At 56.9% G+C, this 17754-nt stretch overlaps 1 protein-coding gene across 1 annotated transcript in view; it reads left to right on the top strand.

Moving 5' to 3' along the window:
• ACVR1B (activin A receptor type 1B) overlaps window positions 1–16711 on the top strand; it is a 37611-nt gene extending 20900 nt beyond the window's left edge. The window contains exons 2-9 of the mRNA XM_058673701.1: window positions 829–1068; window positions 1478–1726; window positions 6587–6817; window positions 8458–8625; window positions 9267–9423; window positions 10339–10463; window positions 14495–14625; window positions 15693–16711. Of these exons, the coding sequence (XP_058529684.1) occupies window positions 829–1068; window positions 1478–1726; window positions 6587–6817; window positions 8458–8625; window positions 9267–9423; window positions 10339–10463; window positions 14495–14625; window positions 15693–15818 (1427 nt within the window). The 3' untranslated portion in view covers window positions 15819–16711. The remainder of the gene's footprint in view (window positions 1–828; window positions 1069–1477; window positions 1727–6586; window positions 6818–8457; window positions 8626–9266; window positions 9424–10338; window positions 10464–14494; window positions 14626–15692) is intronic.
• The last annotated feature ends 1043 nt before the right edge of the window (window positions 16712–17754 follow it).

Below are 17754 nucleotides of genomic sequence, written 5' to 3'. Positions count from 1 at the left end.
CCAACGCCACATTCCTGCCCCTCCCGAGAGGTCAGGGCTAGGTTAGGCTCATGGGAGACAGCGCCACGGAGAAGCAACTGTTGCCGTCTGGGCTATTCTTGTTAGTCAGATAAATAAAGGATTGCAGGTCAGGGCTGCTGAACTGGCTTCAGAGGCGTCAAATTAATTTACAGTCATTTCCTGTCAGTGGTACACACATCGGCATGATGCATACCCAGGCAAGCCCATTCGTTGCAGAGGTATGAGAAGTGTGTAGTGGTGGTGGTGGTGGTGGTGGTGGTGTGTGTGTGTGCATGTATGTTGCCGTGTGCCACTCAGGCTAGTGGAGCCCCGCCTGTGCACCGTCTCCTCCAGTCCTCCGAGGCTTGGTGAGGTTGCCATCACAGCAGCCAGGATCACCTGCCACCAAGTAAAGGGAACAGAGCAAGAGCTGAGCGGCGAGGAGAAGCTTGGCCCAGGAAGTGATGTGTGAGCCGCTTTTGGAAGGATGTGTAAGAACGCAGCAGGAGAGAATGTGGGAATGCTCACGGGCTGCGTCTGGAGCCATGCCGCCTGGGGAGGGCCCTGGTGGCCATGCCACTCCCAGGAGCCCACCCGTAGACCTGTGTCTTCTCGTGTATGTGGAGGGTGTCCTGCCCCCGCAGGGCCCAGATGCATCTTCAGCAGACATCTCTGTAAAAGCTAGTATGAGCTTAGTAAACAGGCGGGAGGTTGTGCCCAGCCCGTCTCTCACCTGAGCTCCTTGTGTGGTGAGTGTGGACAAGGAGCCAGGTGAGACCTCACCAAGCTGTGGGGGCCTCTCCCCTGACCTCCGGCCATCTCCTGCAGCTCTGCTGTGTGCGTGCACCAGCTGCCTCCAGGCCAACTACACATGTGAGACTGATGGGGCCTGCATGGTCTCCATTTTCAACCTGGACGGGATGGAGCACCACGTGCGCACCTGCATCCCCAAGGTAGAGCTGGTGCCGGCTGGGAAGCCCTTCTACTGCCTGAGCTCCGAGGACCTGCGCAACACCCACTGCTGTTACACAGACCTCTGCAACAGGATTGACCTGCGTGTGCCCAGCGGTGAGTGCCCCATGCGCACAGGGCAGCCACAGGCAGTGGTGACAGGTACCAGCGCCAGGTGGGGGTCTCCATGGAAGATGTAGCATGGATAAAGAAGGAAGTGTGGGGACAGGGTGTCAGATGCGTTGTGGGCCTAGGACTGGAGGCCATGGCCCTGTGGGGGCGGGAGAGGTACTGGCTGCGGATAGCTGGGTGGGAGGCATGTGCCCATTGGGGGCTGGCCTGGGAGTAGGACCCAGACACCTGTGGACACACGGAGTGGGTCGAAGGTTGTGTTCACAACCAGTGAGCCCCGGCCAACCAGAGACCGAGGGACCTGGGCACCCTGTGACTTGGGGACGAGTGTGGGGAGGCCAAAGGAAGCCACTGCTACCCGTGTCAGTGTGGTCTTCCCTCTCACTGGACACAGGCCATCTCAAGGAGCCCGAGCACCACTCCATGTGGGGCCCTGTGGAGCTGCTGGGCATCATCGCAGGCCCCGTGTTCCTGCTCTTCCTCATCATCATCGTGGTCTTCCTGGTCATCAACCACCACCAGCGAGTCTACCACAACCGCCAGAGGCTAGACATGGAGGACCCCTCCTGCGAGATGTGTCTCTCCAAGGACAAAACACTGCAGGACCTCGTCTACGACCTCTCCACCTCGGGCTCAGGCTCAGGTACCGCAGGGGCACCTGGCCACGTGGTGTGTTTGGTGGGTTCTGGACAGGCGGCCCAGGGGCCCGGGCAGTGAGTCATCCTGCTTGGCAGCTCCCTGCTTGGGAGTCTGACACGTAAAGATAAGATAAGGGGTTCACAGGCAAGTGCTGATCCCTAGGTCAAGTGCACACTGTCCACTGCAGAAACCTCCTGGCGGGCAAAGGGCCCTCGAGCAGAGCAGGAGCTGGAACTGGCTGGCTTGCAGGAGTCCTGGGAGGCAGCCTGGCTAATCATTGATCAGGAGCCCCCGCAGGGCAGTCTGAGGACACGAGCAGCAGGCTCTCCTGGCTGCTCTGGTGAATCATTGATTCTGCTGGTTGCCCAAGGGCTTGGGGGTAGGGGCCGCTGGGGGGTGCTGCCAGGCGCCCGCCCATCCTGTGGTGCACCACCTGGTGGTAGGGACCTGGGCTGTCTGGTTTTTTAGCCCCTGTGGTTTATTTATTTTTGTTGAAAAGGCAGATTTGCAGAGAGAAGGAGAAACAGAGAAAGGTCTTTCATCCACTGGTTCACTCCCCAAAAGGCCACAGTGGCCAGAGCTGACCTGATCCAAAGCCAGGAGCCAGGAGCTTCTTCCAGGTCTCCCATGTGGGTGCAGGGTCCCAAGGTTTTGCGCCATCCTCTGCTGCTTTCCCAGGCCACAAGCAAGGAGCTGGAAGGGAGGTAGAACAGCTGGGACACAAACCCACTATGCGATGCCAAAGTTTGCGTCGCCCAAACCAGTTGAGACATTGCACCGGCTCTTTTTTTTTTTTTTTTTTTAAGATAGATTGATCTGTCTGTCTGTCTGAAAGGCAGTATTTTAGAGGAGAAAAGAGAGAGGGGGCTCTTCCATCCACTGGTTCACTCCCCAAATGATCCTAACCACCAGATCTGGGCCAGTCAGAAGCCAGAAGCTTCTTCCTGTCTCCTGCGGGTGGAGAATCCCAAGGCTTTGGTCCATTCTCCACTGCAGGGAGCAGGATGGGAGGTGGAGAAGCCAAGGATGCAGGTGGCACAGGCAGAGGCTTGGCATGCTATGCCACGGTGCCAGCCACAGCCCATCTTTCTTTGATGAGGGAATGGAACAGAATGGGACCCAGGCTGTTGGAAAGGGAATGAAGGTGCTTTGATCTCAGGGTATACCAGGCCTTCTCAGATGAGAATACGGCCTCTGAAGGGTGTTTTGGGGACTTGAGCTGTGGCGGTCGGCCCCAGGGGCTGCTGGTGCCATCCTGACTGGAGCAGGCAGGGTCTTGCTTGGCGTGTCTCCATGTCCTTGCCCTGCAGGGAGGTGATGCCGCCAGGCCAGGCCCCATGCTCCCCCTGCGGTCGGGCCTGTCTCAAGCCGTGCCCATCCCGCGCGAGTCATTAAGCTCCACAGTAGAGTGCACGAAAGAAATGGAGATATTTAAAAGCTGCATATTTTTAGAAACAGGGAAATGATACGGCTGGTTCTTCGCTGATGCGTGGAGCAGTGGTTAGAACCGCCTGCTTGGCTTCTGGGACTTGACTTGCTGCGAGGTGGAGGGGTCGCTGGGTCACATGGCTGGGGTGCTTTTCAGGGCTTGTTGTCTGGAATACAGATGGCTGATGACCATTTGTCACAGGATACGGTAGTCCCGTTTCCCCGCTCAGCACGCCCAGGGCCTCTGCTAGGCTGCATTTCTGGGGCAGCCAGCCTGGGCTGCTTGGTGGCACATCCTGTCCCCTCTCCTCCAGCCGCCATGTGGCAAACTTGGGCCATTCTCAGCCAGCCCGGACTGAAAGGGCTGTGGCTGTGAGGGGCAGTGACTGCTGGGAAGGCCCTCCATGGATACGTTTAAAGGTCAAGACTGTGGCGGACTGTGAGAGAGATCACACCAGACAAATCCACGGATGTATTCAGGAGTTTGGCAATGGCAGGGCCCACTAGAAATCAGCCAATGAAGTCAGCATGACAATCCATTCTGAATCCTGAATGAATTCCTGAGAGGAACAAATGATCATTACCGTGAAACCTGTCCGTTAAAGTGAAGACTTGTGTCCCAACTTGCACAGCAGCATAAGTTATCCTAAGAGATGTGGAGTGAACAGCCTGGACACCTGTCTTCTCTGCCCACAGTCCCTTACTGCTAGGCCTCACCTCTCCTGGAACTCTCAAAAGTACACAAATCAGAAATACAAAGCATCTTAGCATTTGCAGTGACCAGAGGATGAGGAATACAGACATGCAGGGGCTGTTGGTCCTTGGAGTCTGTCTGCGGGGAGCCAGAGAGCAAGCAGGTGCTGGGAAGGCCCAGGGCCCGGAAAACACACGACCAAGAGCGAGCCCATCCCTGTCTTGAGAGAGGAGTGGTTCCCCAACAATGCAGTGCCAGGGGCTGATAGGTGAGTATGACTTAACTCAGCCGATCAGAAAGGACCACTTAGTTGGGGGAGGTGTGACTTCCAAACTTGTGCCCCTGAACTAGCTGTCTACAACCACAACAGTGACAAGCGAGGGGGCCTTTGAGGAGAGGTAGGAAGACAGAACATTCCAGGTCAAGGAAAGCCACCTGAGTATAGGACAGAAAGGCAGGCAGGAGCAAGGTTTGTTTAAGGAACTTGGGATAAGGAAGTGGCTGGCACTGGTGCAGGGGGCAGGGAAGGACTGGAAGCAGAAATTGACAGGCTGCCTGAGCCAGGGCCCCACGTCCTGCTGGGAAAGCTGGGTTGTATGCAGCCGTATGGCCTGGAGCAGGGGCTCGGGGGGACAGAGAAGGGTCGGAGTGGGACAGGAGCGCTGGGGATGGGGAGAGGCGAGGTGAGATGGGGCTCTGGGGATGGGGAGAGGCGAGGTGAGATGGGGCTCTGGGGATGGGGAGAGGTGAGGTGGGACGGGGTGCTGGGGATGGGGAGAGGTGAGGTTTGACAGGGATGCTGGGGATGGGGAGAAGCGAGGTGGGATGGGGCGCTGGGGATGGGGAGAGGCGAGGTGGGACAGGGCTTGGGATGGGGAGAGGCGAGGTGGGACGGGGTGCTGGGGATGGGGAGAGGTGAGGTTTGACAGGGATGCTGGGGATGGGGAGAAGCGAGGTGGGATAGGGCGCTGGGGATGGGGAGAGGCGAGGTGGGACAGGGCTTGGGATGGGGAGAGGCGAGGTGGGACGGGGTGCTGGGGATGGGGAGAGGTGAGGTTTGACAGGGATGCTGGGGATGGGGAGAAGCGAGGTGGGATGGGGCACTGGGGATAGGGAGAGGCGAAGTAGGACAGGGGCGCTGGGAATGGGGAGAGGTGAGGTGTAGTTGGAGAAGCACTTGGTGGGTCCCTGCTGTGCTGGTCAGAGTGTTCAATGAGGCGCCCATTGTGGCACCACAGCTTGAATTGCTGCTCAGACACCCGGCTCCCACAGCCACAGCCAAGGGTCGGCTTCGGTTTCTGCCTGCACCTCCATCCCAGTCCACTTTCCTGCCAACCTGCCTGGGAAGGCAGTGGGTGGTGGCCCAAGTGCTGAGCCCCTGCCAACCTCATGGGAAACACGGGTGGAGTTCCTGGCTCCTGGCATCTGGCTGTCCTAGCCTCACTTGCTGCAGGCACTGGGGGGTAAACCAGCAGGTAGAAAAGCCTCTGTCTCCTGCTCTATCTTTCTGCCATTTAAAGAAAGAAGAATGCATGAATAAACATTGTTTTATTTTTAAATATTTATTTTTACTGAAAAGAGATTTACAGAGAGGAGAGATAGAGAAGGATCTTCCCTCTGCTGCTTCACTCCCCAAATGACTGCCACAGCAGGAGCTGAGCTGGTCCAGAGCCAGGAGCCAGGAGCTTCTTCTGGGTCTCCCCTGTGGGTGCAGGATCCCAAGGCCTTGGGCCATCCTTGGCTGCTTTCCCAGGCAACAAGCAGGGAGCTGGATGGGAAGTGGAGCAGCCAGGACATGAACCAGTGTCCATATGGGATCCTGACACTTTGCAAGGAGAGGATTAGCCACTTGAACCGTTGCATCAGCCCTACATGTTTTTGTTTTGTTTTTTAAAGGAATAGATAATTAGTATTGTGGTATAGCAAGTTAGGCCACTGCCTGAAATGCTGGCATTTCACCCTACATGAGCACTGGTTCGAGTCCCAACTGCTCTGCTTCTGATCCAATTCCATGCCATTGTGCCTGGCAAAGCAGCAGCAGATGGCCCAAGTGCTTAGGACCCCTACTACCCACATGGACCACCCACACGGATTCCTCGCTCCTGACACTGGCTGAGCCAAGCCCCACGCCTTGTAATTGTTGGAGGAGTAAATGTGAAGATGGAGGATACCTTTCTTTCTCTCTGTGTAATTCTGCCTTTCAGATAACTGTGTGTGTGTTTATCAAAGTGTAGCGTGTGGGGTCCGAGTCCTGGATTTTAATTCCTGTCCGGCTGCTTCCTGCCTCCTGGGGGTGGGTGAGCTGCAGAGCTGCTCCCATTCAGCCTGCGGTTCTCTGTAAAATGGGGATGGCAGTGCCTGCCTGCACATGTGAGAAGGTGGGATGATTGGGTAGAGCCAGCACAACAGTGAACGGAGGGCCACGGCAGCACGCTTGGGGTTCTGATCCAACGGGGAGTGGGGCTGAGTGGGGCTGATATGAAGGGGGGCTGAGAGATGCGGAGAGTGCACCTGTGCCAGCCCCAGAGGCTGCACAGCACCGCCCTCTGGTGGCCGGGGGTGGCTGTCATCCTCTCCGCCCTCTTCCCTGTCCCTGTGGCTACAGCACCAGCAGCCAAAGCCATCATGGCAAAATCCCGACTTGCTGGGGGGACACGTGACTTAGGTCAGCGACTGCGAGTGGATCGCCACCCCTGGCACATGTGTAATGCTTTGTCTCTCTCTGCCTTCTCTGGTCCACAGGGTTACCCCTTTTTGTCCAGCGCACAGTGGCTCGAACCATTGTCTTACAGGAGATTATCGGCAAAGGGCGGTTTGGGGAAGTGTGGCGCGGCCGCTGGCGGGGTGGCGACGTGGCTGTGAAGATCTTCTCTTCCCGTGAGGAGCGCTCGTGGTTCCGGGAGGCAGAGATCTACCAAACGGTCATGCTGCGCCACGAGAACATCCTGGGCTTCATCGCCGCCGACAACAAGGGTGAGGCCAGCTCCCGGAGCGTCAGTGCGGGGCCCGGAGCCTTCCCGGCAGCCCCGTGTGTCAAGACCAAAGGGCAGCTAGTTACCGACCAGCTCGCCTGACCTGCTGCCCTCCTCCTCCTCCTCCGAAGTCAGAGCCCAGAGCTAGTGAGCCTCTCTCTGCTGGTTCACTCTCAGGGCCCAGGGCCAGGCCAGCCAGAAACCAGAAGGAGCTTCTCCCAGGTCTCCCCCACGAGTGTGGGGCCCCAAGCACTGGGGTTCCTCCTCCACTGCTTTCCCAGGCGTGTTAATAGGGAGAGGGAAGGGGAGTGGAGCAGCCAGGATTCCCCACTTACACCTGCCTCCCAGGCGGTGGCTCAGCCACTCCACTGTGACGCCAGCCTGTTTCTCTCCCTTGACCCACTTCCCGCCCCCATCCCCAGGGTGTTCCGTGCAGGGGCCCCAGGAAGTTTACTTTAGAAATTGTCACTGGGAGGAACTGTGGCCCCACCCCTGCTGAGAAGGGTCACCACAGAGAGCCACATGATCCCTGCCCTGTGACGGAACCCGCGGCCAGGACACTTCCCTAGTGCTGCACACAGCAGGAGGAAGCCCCGTCTGTCCCTGGCTAGTCCCTGTGTTAGCTTTTGAGGGTTTGGCATGCAGCCAGGCACTCCCCTGGGTCTGAGGGCCTCACTGGGTGGCAGGGGCCGAACCCAGGCCGAGTCAGACTGGTTGGCAGAAGTGGCAGGAGCAGCTCAGGAAGGGTGGCGAGGCCCTGCCGGAGCTCACAGGTGACACTTGGGGCCCCAGGAAGACCTGGGGCAGCTGTGGCCCAGCCAAGGAGAGCTGGCCAGGTGGGGCCTTATGTAGAGGTTGGCTGTTCAGCTTTAATTCATGACTCCTGCAGTGTTTACTGACTGCAGGGGGGCCGGGCCCTCTGCCAGCTGCTCAGATCACAACACACTCAAGCAAGATACGGTCCATGGTCCCTGCCCTCGCTGGGGGCTCTGGGACCCGAGCAAGCCATGCGTGCAGCTGGAGGAATCAGCCTGTGCAGTACAGCCAGGGCCTGGGGATGGGGCGGGGGCGGGGGCGGGGGCGGGGGCGGGGTCCCACCCCTTGCGTCGCTCTCCTGGTCAGTGTGGTCCTGAGGGCCTGCCATTTCCAGCCCCATTTGTGACCCAGCACAGCCAGAACTAGAGTGCTAGCTCCCAGCATTTCTTTTCTCCCCTGGGCCAGCTGGCTGCCCACGTCTCTGGGCAGTTGGCTGGGGGAATACAGCAGGGCAGGGCCTTCCCTGCTTTTTGTTTTTGGGGGGTGGCCTGCAGCCTGTTTGCTGGTGGCATGCTGTGCCAGCCTATGGGGCCTCTGAGGGTCTCAGGCCAGCAAGGGTGGCTCAGCCCTGCACACCCGGGGCTCGGGCTGTGTCGGGGAGCAGAGACAGGCACAGGTCCGGACTCCTCGTGCCTCAGATGTGGCCTAGCCCATGAGTGTGTCCCCTCCCGCCCACCCGAGACCGGCAGCAGCCCGTGAGGGTGACATGGACATGTGGGCATCAGGGGGCGTGCAGAGGAGCTGGTTTGTGGATGTCGGGCCTTGGTCCAGAACAGGCCCTTCACTGTGCCACGAGCCTGTGTGACCCACCTGTGTCCTCTGCAGACAACGGCACGTGGACGCAGCTGTGGCTGGTTTCTGACTATCACGAGCACGGCTCTCTGTTTGATTACCTGAACCGCTACACGGTGACTATCGAGGGGATGATCAAGCTGGCCCTGTCCGCCGCCAGCGGGCTGGCGCACCTGCACATGGAGATCGTGGGGACCCAAGGTGAGAACACACAGCCAGGACATGAGACCCTCAGGTGTCTGTCTCACTCCCCCTTCCCCAGAGAGGGCACGTGGAGAGAAGGGAACCGAAGGGTGAAGCCGTGCAGTTGGACCCCCGTGGTGCTGTGCGCCCCATTGCGTGGTTGATGATGCCAGCTACAAGGGCCTTCTGGACCTGCAAGCCTTCAGGCCTCGTCTCACCGCCTGACTCCTTCAGGGTCGGCTGGGTGGGTATGGGGTCCTGATCTCATCAGAGAGGAGGAGGCAGGCCAAGGGAACCCCTGGTGGGGGCCTGGTTGACCAAAGTGACTGCTTCTGCCAGCGATGATGGGGAGCCAGGCGCAGAAACCGGAACCAGTTGCTAGCCTGTGTGTGATGACAGCATCTTCACCTCCTGGGAACAAGCCCACACCACGGCTTCCCTCCTCCGGGAAGGAGGCTGGCAGTGGTGGCAGGTCCTAACAGCCACACTCGAGTCCTGAGGCCGTGACCTCCCCACTGAGCAGGTGGCTCCTCATCACATCCCTGTGCTTCTGAGCTCACGGCCAGGCCCAGGCACCAGTGGGTGACCAGGCCACGACTCGAACCTGCACGGGGTCTGCCGTCTGTCTTGATCGATCCTCGCTTTTGTTCTCTCGCCAGGGAAGCCTGGGATTGCCCATCGAGACCTAAAGTCAAAGAATATCCTGGTCAAGAAGAACGGCATGTGTGCCATCGCAGACCTGGGCCTGGCCGTGCGCCACGATGCGGTCACTGACACCATCGACATCGCCCCCAACCAGAGGGTGGGGACCAAGCGGTAGGAGGCCCAAGGGACCCACCACGTGGTTGTTGGGGTGGCGATGGGCAGGTCTGAGGGTGGAGAGCCTGCAGCCTAATGTGGAAGTGGGGCAGGCACCACCAGGCTTGGCCGAGGGGCCTCCGAGGACTCGAAGAGCAGGTTTGCCAGGCTAGAGCAGAGGCAGTCCAGGACGGAAGTGGGGCATGTTCAGAGACGTAAACAGCAAGGAGCTGCGAGAGGGGACTCGGATGGCCTTGGAGAAGCAAGGCAGTTAATGCATTCCCCACATGCCCCAAACAACCGGTGCTAGGCCAGGCTATAGGTCTCCTTCGTGGGTGGCACAGTTCTGGCCACCGGAGCCGTGGCTCTTGTCTCCCAGGCCATGCATCAGCTGGAAGCTGGAATTAGAGTTTGAGCCGGCAAGGCAGCCCAGGCACACCAGGATGCAATGTGGCCGTCTTGATCAGCAGCTTGGCTGCTGGGCCAAGTGCCTGGCCCAAGCCAACACATCTTGACATTTAAGATAACAGATACCCAGCGGCTGGGGCCTGGCGCCAGTGCTGGCTTTGCCACACAGGACACTGTCAACCCGGCATTCGAGCACCTGGTCTTGCTAACGTGCCCGCTAGGAGGTGCGGCAATGGCTTGAGCTGTTGAGTCCTTGCCACTCACGTGGGAAACCCAAGTTGGTCTCCAGCCTCCTGACATCAGCCTGGCTGCTGTGGGTGTCTGGGGAGTGAATCAGCAGCTGGAAGATTGTCTCTGCCCTTCCAAAGAAAACAAGCCAGAGATACAGCTCAGACGAGCCAGGGGTCCTCACAGAGGTTGCATGGAGGAGAAGTGTTGAGACGCGGTGTGTGGGGGGCTGACATCCCGGGGGGCCCCACAGTCTAGTCTGGAGAGGTGCTCACTGCCGCTTCCTTTGCTGCACAGGTACATGGCTCCAGAAGTCCTGGATGAAACCATCAACATGAAGCACTTCGACTCCTTCAAGTGTGCAGACATCTACGCCCTGGGCCTGGTGTACTGGGAGATCGCCCGGAGGTGCAACTCCGGAGGTAGGCGTCTGCATGCGTGTTTCTGTACACGTCATTGCCACCCTGCAGTATGTCCTGAAATACGATATGGTGATAACTCAACGTTTCTTTTGTTGTTTAAGATTGCTTTAGCTGCTCAGGGTACCTTATGTTTTCTTTTTCTTTTTCTTTTTTTTAAAGAAATTTATTTAAAGCAACATGCTTCTTTTTTTTTTTTTTTAAAGATTTATTTATTTTATTACAAAGTCAGATATACAGAGAGGAGGAGAGACAGAGAGGAAGATCTTCCGTCCGATGATTCACCCTGGGGCGTTCAAGGCGAGGACTTTAGCTGCTAGACCACGCTGCTGGGCCCGTACCTTATGTTTTCTTATGAGTTTTAGCATCTTTTTTTTTTTTCTAGTTCTAAGAAGAATATTGTTGGAATTTCACTGGGCTTGCATTGAACTTGTAAATTTCTTTGGGTAATATGGAGGAAGCCTGTTTGCTGATGGAAGATCTTCCATCCGATGATTCACTCCCCAAGTGAGTGCAATGGCCAGTGCTGCACCTATCTGAAGCCGGGAACCTGGAACCTCTTCCGGGTCTCCCACGCGGGTGCAGGGTCCCAAAGCCTTGGGCCGTCCTCGACTGCTTTCCCAGGCCACAAGCAGGGAGCTGGACGGGAATGGAGCTGCTGGGATTAGAACCGGCGCCCATATGGGATCCTGGGGTGTTCAAGGCAAGGACTTTAGCCGCTAGGCCACGCCGCCGGGCCCTAATCCTGCAGCTTTACCAAACTCTAGCGTGAGTTCCGCTAGTCAGTTAGTGGAGTGTCCTTCTGAAGGATCAGATAACCTACAGAGAAAAATTTGACTTCCTCCTTTTCAATTTGTATCCATTTAATTTTTTTTTCCCTTAATGCCTAGTGTCTCTGAAACTCAGACCAACATTGCATAGCAGTGTGAATGTGGGATTCTGGTCTGGACCCAGGTCTTGGTGGAAACGCTCCCACCCTGTCCACGTTCAGTATGATCCTGTTAGCTGTCCTGTATTAATCTAGATTCTGTTCAGGAGTGTTCCTTCTACACCCGCTTGGCTTAAGGTCTTTTGTTGTTGTTGTCTTGAAGGAATACTGCGTTTTATCCAATGCTGTCCCCGCCTCTCCTGAGATAATGCTCTGGTTTTTATTTTTTCATTTGTTGCTATGATGCGTCCCCCGTAGCGTAGGTTGAAGCTGCCCTGCCTGCCGGGGACGCAGCCACAGCAGGGGCTCCCTGTGGTGGTGGGGCCCTCCAGGGCAGCGCTGAGGGTGTGTGCGTGTCACTCTGACCCCGTGGCATGGCTGTCTGGTTTGGGAATGAAGGTGATGTTGGGCTGTTAGAAGGGGTGTGGGAGAATTTCCTCCCTGTGAATTATTTTGAATATTTTGAGATGTGGAATTCAGCAGTGGCTCCAGCTGGTCCTGGGCTTTTCCTTGCTGGAAGGTTCCTTATTACTGAGTCAGTCTTGTCTACTCTTTATGGCCGGGTTACTTTATCCATGTGCAGGAATCTGGCTCTTCTTGATTTTTGAAATTTTTGGATTTTTTTTTTTAAATTCTCTTAGCTTGTTTGCATACGTCTGTTTTTAGTAATTACTGATTTTTTTTTTTAATTTGTGTGGCATCTGTTGTTCCCTCTCATTTTCAATTCTAATTCTATGAATTCTTGTGGTCAGACAGGATACCCGTTTGGATTTCAGTTTCTTGGTCATTTGTTGAGACTTGCTTATGGCCCGGCATGCGGTCATTCCCAGACAATGTCCCACGTTCTAATGATAAAGAATGTGCACTATGTTGTGGAGAGATGAAACATTCAGCAGTTGTTAGATTCATTTCATACATAATGTAGATTAGCTCTGTCTGGATAATCTGTACCCCATCACTACTGTATTTGAACCTGGGGTCACCCTTTAGCTCCATTAAAAATCGTTTTAACTGACTGGCAATGTGGCTCATCAGACTAATCCACCTTCAAGCGCCAGCATCCCAAATGAGCACCAGTTCATGTCCCGGCTGCTCCACATCCCATCCAGCTCCCTGCTTGTTGCCTGGGCAAGCAGCAGAGGATGGCCCAAAGCTTTGGGACCCTGTACCCACATGGGAGCCCTGCAGGAGGCTTCTGGCTTCGTATTGGCTCAGTTCTGGCTGATATGGGTGTTTGGGGAGTGAACCAGTGAATGGAAGATCTTTCTTCCTTTTCTCTGTAAATCTGCCTTTCCAGCAAAAAAAAAAAAAAAAAGTAAATCTTTAAAAGAAATTGTTTTAAGGGCCCGGCGGCGTGGCCTAGCGGCTAAAGTCCTCGCCTTGAACGCCCCGGGATCCCATATGGGCGCCGGTTCTAGTCCTGGCAGCTCCACTTCCCATCCAGCTCCCTGCTTGTGGCCTGGGAAAGCAGTCGAGGATGGCCCAAAGCCTTGGGACCCTGCACCCGTGTGGGAGACCTGGAGGAGGTTCCTGGCTCCTGGCTTCGGATTAGCACAGCACCAGCCGTTGCACTCACTTGGGGAGTGAATCATCGGACAGAATATCTTCCTCTCTATCTCGCCTCTGTGTATATCTGACTTTGTAATTTAAAAAAAAATTGTTTTAAACTACCGCCTGTGACAATGTCCTCCATGTAGGCACCAGTTCAAGTCCTGGCTGCTCCACTTCTGATCCAGCCCCCTGTAAAGGCTCCCAGGAACACAGTGGAGGATAGCCCTGGCACATGGGCCCTTGCAGCCCACTTGGGAGACCCAGAGGAAGCCCTTGGCTCTGGACTCCGGCCCAGCTGGATCAGGCTGTTACAGCTGTTTGTGGAGTGAACCAGATGGAATATCTCTTTCCTTTTTTCTTCTCTCTCTTTAGCTGTGCCTTTCCAGTAAATAAATTGGAAAGGCAGATTTACGCTGCAGTGGACAGAGCTGAGCCAATCCAGAGCCAGGAGCCAGGAGGTTCTTCTGGGTCTCCCAGGCTACAAGCAGGGAGCTGGATGGGAAGTGGAGAGCAGCGCCCATATGGGATCCCAGCATGTACAAGGCGAGGACTTCAGCCTTGAGGCTACTGCGCCGGTCCTTCAAATAAATAAATGCCCCCTAGTTATGTTTGTACAGATTTCAGTTTCAAGAGGAAAAGCAGGAAAAGTGCATGGCTGTCTGTTATTTTTCACAATCATGAGTTCATCTCCTAGCGTCCTGCGAAGGTGACAGGTTGCTGTTTTTAGAATCATTGTGAACTGGTGGGTTTGGAACTATCTGTCACTGTCATGGTTCTTCGTCTTCCTGTTGCTTCAGGGTTCTCAGCTCTCACACACGGGGTTTGTTTTCCCTCGGTGCCCTTCAATGCAATGCTCTGTCAGCGTTGTGTTCTTTGATTGTGATTATTCGAGAGGCACCCAGTTTCCTTTCTCTGACCCCTCCCCAGCTGCCCCCCAGGCCTGGGGCTGGAGCCAGGTTCGCCCACGTGGGTGGCGGGAACCCGCTGACTCGAGTTGTCACCTTCTGCCTCCTGGGGTCTGCACCCAGGCGCTCCCGTGCCCTGACTGCCAGGCTCACTGCCTGCATGCCCAGGAAGCCTTGGTACCTTCTTTGCTGTTTCGTCTGGTATCAGAAAGATGTTATCAGTCTTTTTTTTTTTCTTTCTAAGATTTATTGTATTGATTTGAAAAGCGGAGTCACCGAGATAGATTTTCATCTACCGGTTCTCTGCATTTGACCTTGAGGAGCAGGGCTGGACCAGCCTGCCACGAGGAGCCCGGAGCTCCATCAAGTCTTCCACATCGAGGCTGGAAAGGGGAACACGTAACACTTGGGCCGTCTTCCACTGCCTCTCCCAGGTGCATCAACAGGGAGCTGGATTGGAAGTGGCGCAGCTGGGACTTGCCTGCGGGTCAGCCCCCACCCCCGCGCTCAGGGCCCACCCCTGGAGCCGGCCCGCTTCCCAGAGAGCCCACGTTCGTGTTGGGCAGAGGTGGTTCTCGCTGCGGAGGCAGCTGTTGAGCAGCCCCTGTCCCTGTTGATAACTCAGGTCCAAGTCCTCTCTCTCCCCCCAGGAGTCCACGAAGAGTATCAGCTGCCCTACTACGACCTGGTGCCCTCGGATCCCTCCATCGAGGAGATGCGGAAGGTCGTCTGCGACCAGAAGCTGCGACCCAACGTCCCTAACTGGTGGCAGAGTCACGAGGTAAGGCGCCTCCCCTGCCTCCGGCGGCTTCTCCCTGTCGCCCGCTTTCTGTCCCTCAGGAAGATGGGCTGCTCCACAGTGGAGCCTGCCTTGGAGACAGTGTCAGTTTATGCCCATGGGTGGCACAGCCCCTAGTCTGCATGCCCAGAGGCGAACGCCGTATTTGGTGGCTGAGGGGACACTACTCCTCCTGAGGCAGGCAGAACATCGGCTCCCTAATGGCGGGATGAAGAATGACCGAAGTAAACCCTAAACCCTGTAGGACTGGATCCCCAAGGTCTCCTCCCAGGCACATAGAGACGCTCAGAGCTTGGAACTCAAGCACCCGTGTCACAGGCACATTGGGCTAGAGCTGCCGTGCCTGGTCCCACACACTCTAGGGACCCTGCAAGGAAATGTCCCTGCCAGGGAAGTGGTCAGCTACGGGCAGGGCGGGCCTGAAACTGTTAGAGCTGTCGCCCTGAGCAAGTGGCCAGAACCACACCAGGGAAGAGCAGGAGGAGCTAACGAAGAGGCTGCGGAGAACATGGGAGAGACGGCAGACAGGGTAGGATGGGGACAGCACTGGCGGGACATCACTGGAACGGGAGCAAGTTGGTGACTTGGCTGTGAAGTTCCAGGCTGTGTCACAGGGTTTCCTGTTGCTGGCAGCTCTGCTTTTCTCCCAAAGTTAAATGCTATGCAAACTGCACCAGATTATCACTGCAGTGTCCAGCATGCTGACAATGTGACATGATGGCCACAACTGCCCCGCCCCTGGGGACCTCTTGCCTGTAAGTGACAGCCTTGAGCCAAGTATGCAAAGGGAAGTGAGGTTAACTGTGGCTGCCACGCCGCCATGCTATTCAAAGGAGTCACCACTAGAGGCCGTGTGTGCCTCGGACAAGTTCACTTTCTAGCAGGTGCCCCGGTTACATAAGCCGGCAGGCTTATAACAGCAAGCCCTCACCTGCACAGCCTGCCTGACCTGGGGGCAACAGGAGAGCCTGCGAAGCCGCTGGGGAACAGGGCCAGGTCTGGCCAGCTCTGGGGACGTGCTGCGCTGAGGGCCTGTGTGTCTTCTGCAGGCGCTGCGGGTGATGGGCAAGATGATGCGGGAGTGTTGGTATGCCAACGGTGCAGCCCGCCTCACTGCCCTGCGCATCAAGAAGACCCTGTCCCAGCTCAGCGTACAGGAAGACGTGAAGATCTAGGCGTGCTCCTGTTCCCCATGTAGCCCCCAGGCAGCGACAACTACAGCTGCCATGTCGAGCGTCTGACGGAGGCCTACCTCTCGTTTCTGCCCAGCCGCCTGCGGCCGGCCGGCAGCCCTGGCCTGCCTGAGGGACAGAGCCCGGGAGCCCCGCTCACTCCCGTGTCGGCTGCGACATGCAGGACACCTTTTCTATTTACCTCCTAACGGCGCAGAGACTGAGAGCGGATTGGGTGCAGAACTCAGTGCCACGTCTCAAACCGCTCGGAGCGGCTAGCAACCTCCTCTCCCCCCGCCAAAGCCGGTGCCCCTGGCGGGGTGGCCTGGGAGGGGCCATAGGAGCAGGCTTGGTACCAGGGACCTAGCCACAGCACCCCAAGGTGGCCTACAGGAGTGGAAGTGCTGCTCTTCCCGCAGGCAGCTCTGAGCCCAAGCAGCTCTCCTCCCTTACAGGAACATGGGTGACAGGGGGCTGCCAGTAGAGGCAGAGCCTGCCGCGCGTCTGTCTAGCCGTGTGTGTGCATGCACCGAGGTGCGTCCTCCGTGGTGCCTGGTCTGTGTCACGCCCTTGTGTGTGCGTGTGTGTGTATGTGTGTGCCTGTCTTGTGTGTAGGTACGCACTTCCCTGCCCCAGCTTCCTGTGCCTGCGCAGGTCGGGCTGCTCTCGTCTGCCGTCTCCATGTGCCCGGGCCTCCGCTCTGCACTGAGCAGTGCCTGGCCTCCCCAGCACCCAGCCCTGCCCCTACACCCTCCCCCTCCAAGCCCCCAGTGGCGTTCTCTCCCCCGCCCCCACCCATGTCAACACGGCTCCCCTCCTCCATTCCGGACTCCGGAACCAAAGCTGGCCCAGTTGTCCATGGCAGGAGAGGCTTTGGGTCAGAATGGAGGGAGCTGGGTGGGTGGGCAGGGGTGTCTTGGATTAGGGTATTGTCAGCAGCAGTGCGGGGCCTGAGCTAGCCCAGGGCCCCGTCCTCAGCAGCACCAAGGCCCCATATCTGGGGGTTCTGATGGGAAAGCCTCACCCATCAGTCCTGGCCTAGGCTCTGCAATTAGCAGTGGGTGGTGGTGGTGGTGGGTGCAGGAAGGGGAGGGTGCCGGCGTGGGGAGGGCAGCCTTGGTCTGCGTGGCTCTGTGCTGGGCCATCTGGTAAGGACGTGGCGGCTGAGCCCACACCAACCCAGGGGCCCACAGTAGGGCAGCAGCCTCTGACGAGCAGAGTGTTGAATGGCGTCCGGAAGCGCAGCTGTGGGTGGTAACTCGCTCGGCGCATCTTAGGTATAGAATAACTTTGAAGCCATAACTTTTAACTGGAGTGGTTTTGATTATTTTATTTAATTTTATTTTATTGGGAGGGTGTGGATTTTAACTTTTTTTTTAATGTTGTTATGTTTTTGTAAAATGGAAAACCATCTCTGTATGATGATTACCTCTCGACCTATTTGTTTTTAAAGAAATTCCTTAAAAAACAATCACAGAAAGATATATATATATATTGTGCAGTCTGGCACACATAGCTCAATCACACTGGAATTGTCTGGCCTTTCACCTGAGCCTGTCCCCCCGCGCAGCTGTGAGAAGACAGCCCTATGCCCCGGGGGGCTCGGCCTGCTAGTGGCCCGTGACCGTGGCCAGTTCCATGAGCGCCCAGGTGTTGTGTGCCGGCAGCCAGCTGCTGTGACCCACAGACGTCTACTGAACATGTGTAGCTCGCACGTCTGCCCGGAACACAGCCACCAGCACCCTGGGCCCAGCCCCATCCCCAAAGCTCCATGGAAGGACTTCGGTCAAGTCGTGCCACCTGTTTGAGACCAGAAGGTTCCATGGCAGCTTCTAAGACCCTTCCGAAAGACCACTGAAGTGGGGGTGGGGAGGTCCTGCAGTGAGACCTGCAGGGTCACAACCCCCCAGGTGAGGGCCCCCACACCCCAAGTCCCTGC

This window comes from Ochotona princeps, chromosome 15, assembly GCF_030435755.1.
Source record: "Ochotona princeps isolate mOchPri1 chromosome 15, mOchPri1.hap1, whole genome shotgun sequence".
NCBI classification, from domain to species: domain Eukaryota; kingdom Metazoa; phylum Chordata; class Mammalia; order Lagomorpha; family Ochotonidae; genus Ochotona; species Ochotona princeps.
Note: the sequence above shows the minus strand (reverse complement) of the source record. Positions and strands in the feature narration are given on the sequence as shown.